Source organism: Tupaia chinensis, unplaced genomic scaffold (assembly GCF_000334495.1).
Source record: "Tupaia chinensis unplaced genomic scaffold, TupChi_1.0 Scaffold000495_1, whole genome shotgun sequence".
NCBI lineage: Eukaryota > Metazoa > Chordata > Mammalia > Scandentia > Tupaiidae > Tupaia > Tupaia belangeri.
This window is the reverse complement of record NW_006160007.1, coordinates 843611-846098: the sequence shown is the minus strand read 5'-3', so window position 1 is coordinate 846098 and position 2488 is coordinate 843611. Positions and strand designations below refer to the sequence as shown.

The window sequence follows — 2488 nt, the reverse complement described above, 5'->3', positions numbered from 1 at the left end:
GCATACAAAAAAAGTGATAAAAAAAAAAAAAAAAAAAAAAGATGGGACCAGCAGTTAGCATAGTGGCTTTGTCACTGGACTCCCATGTAGTCCACTGCGGTTTGAGTCCCGGACCCAGTGACTTAAACTCACAATGGGCGCATGTACATGCATGCCCAAGATCTTGAGAAGAGAATGGAGGAGAAGGATTGCAGTGTGGCCATCCCCCCTGGAGGGTGATTTCTTGCTTTCTGTCTCTGTCTTTCTGGCGAGCGTATGCGCCCTAACAGCAAAAACCTCTCAAAAAATAAATAAATAAAAAAGAAAGAAAGAAAGAAAGAAAGAAAGAAAGAAAGAAAGAAAGAAAGAAAGAAATCACACAGGAAGAATGGGCTGGCTTATTCATCACTAACAGAGGTAGGGGGACAGGCAGATGGTGTGGTGGTTAAGGGTGCTGGACTCCCACAAGACTGACCACGGTTCGAGTCCTGGACCTGGCGTTTGCTTTTTCACTTTCTCTCTCTCTCTTACTTGTCTACTCTGTCCCTCTCTGGTCAAATTAACAAAATAAATAAATAAGGTTAAGAGGCCAGTAGATGGCGTGGTGGTTAAAGACGCTGGACTCCCACATGGCTGACCATGGTTCAAGTCCTGAGCCTGGCAGTTTGCTTTCTCACTTTCCCTCTTTCTCTTGCTCTCTCTCGTTCTGTCCCTCTCTGGTCAAATTAAATAACAAATAAGTAAATAAAGTTAAATCAAATAATTCTTTATAATAAATAAGTTAAATAAAAAATAATTCTAAAAGAAAAAACTAACAAAGGTAGGTCCAAAGAGGAGCTATCTCCAAGAGAAGGAACCTAACGATGTAGTTAGTTAAGTCTCAAGGTCAAGAAAAACATTCAGGCAAGCCCTGTGGCCTAGTGGTTAGAAGCAGCCAGATCCTACATGGCTGAGTGTGGTTCAAATCCTGGCCCAGCAGACTGAAAACACATCAGATGCATGTGCACATGTGTCCACGCATAGCCATCGTTCCAACAGGATGGAGAAATGGAGGAGAGAGGACTGCAGTGACCACGCCCCACAGAGGTGTCTCTCCCTCTCGTCTCTGGTCAGTGCACATCTCCTCTGGTAATTAAGCAGAAATGAAAAAAACCCACTGCTCTAAGGAGCTAAAGCACTGCTGCTGGAGTCACCGAACCCCTGCTTGTTCCTCCCTGCACCCGATTCCTTGGGGCCATGGGAAAATAATCACCAACAGAAATGAGCAAGGAGGCATCGACCCCACAAATATAAACCGTGACACGCTACGAAGGAAGGACAAGTCCTAGAGAGGAAGGACGGAGGGACACACGTCAGGACGTGGGGCCAGACAAAAGACGCCAGACCAAGAGTGCGTCGGGCAGCAAGTGCTCCATCAGCCCAGTTGTCTTCCTGGCATAAAGGCACCTGTGCCCTCACTGGACCCACACCCTGGCCCCTGGCCCTCCGCCCGTGAGTCAGCATAACAAGCCTCATCGCTCCGTCAGGCTCTGGACTTCTCTGGCCTTGGCCAGCTCACTCTCTGCAGGCCTTCGGTACCTGGCGAGCATCGTACTGGCTGGCACCACCAAGGAGACCTCCCTACTGCTCAGAGTTCTCTGCACGTATAGCTGAAACTGACATGGGCAGCACTGAGCCAAACTCAAGGATGACAAGGACAGCAGTCTGCTCTATCTGTTTCATGTCAGCTGGCCCTGGTACCTGATGGGGTGTGCAGAAGCTTCTGCCCACCTGATGGGACTTCTTATAGGGCGCTTGTTATTAGTGTTTTATTTAAGGAAATGTATCTGGGCAAACCTCTCCAGAATCTTCTTGTCAAAATCTGTGGCACATAAACCTGAAGGAACGAATGTGCAAATCTGAGTAGTCTATCTTCTGACAGCTCTTAAGTAGGAAGTATTCTAAAGTATAATCGCCTTCATCAGACATGAGTTAAGCATCTGCCTATAAGACTATAAGCTCCTTAGGGGCAGAAACCACATCTTAATTCCTCAGTTAAACTTCCTAATTGTGCTCAGAACAAGGCAGGCTACCTGAAGCAAGATCCAACCTGCTTCTGCTTTCACCCCATTTCTTTCTTTCTTGCGCCTTCTGCTAGGAAATCTGGCGTTTGCACTCACCGTATATGGGGACCTGGTAAACGGTCATGGTCTCGTCCTTGTATTCCGGTGCAGAGTGGGGTCGCACAGCTACAGGAAAACCACAGACAGGCAGGTGACGGCGTTAGTAAAGACACAGGTGAAAATAACTGTCAAGATCAACAACCATGGGGGACCAGCAGTTAGTGTAATAGCTATGTCGCTGGACTCTCATGTAGTCGACCGTGGTTCACGTCCCGGACCTGGTGGCTTAAAACTCATGCCGGGTATGTGTGTGTGTGTGCATGCCCAAGACCCGAGAGGAGAATGGAGGAGAAGGGATTGCGGCATGGCCATCCCCCCTGGGGGGGGATTTCTCGCTTTCTATCTCT

The 2488-nt window shown here is 47.9% G+C and overlaps 1 protein-coding gene across 1 annotated transcript in view; it reads right to left on the bottom strand.

Moving 5' to 3' along the window:
* The window catches only part of ELAC2 (elaC ribonuclease Z 2), a gene marked incomplete in the record, with an annotated part of 41872 nt that overhangs the window by 33337 nt on the left and 6047 nt on the right, over positions 1-2488 (bottom strand). Inside the window, 1 exon segment of the mRNA XM_027774946.1 lies at positions 2139-2207. Coding sequence (XP_027630747.1) covers positions 2139-2207 — 69 coding nt within the window.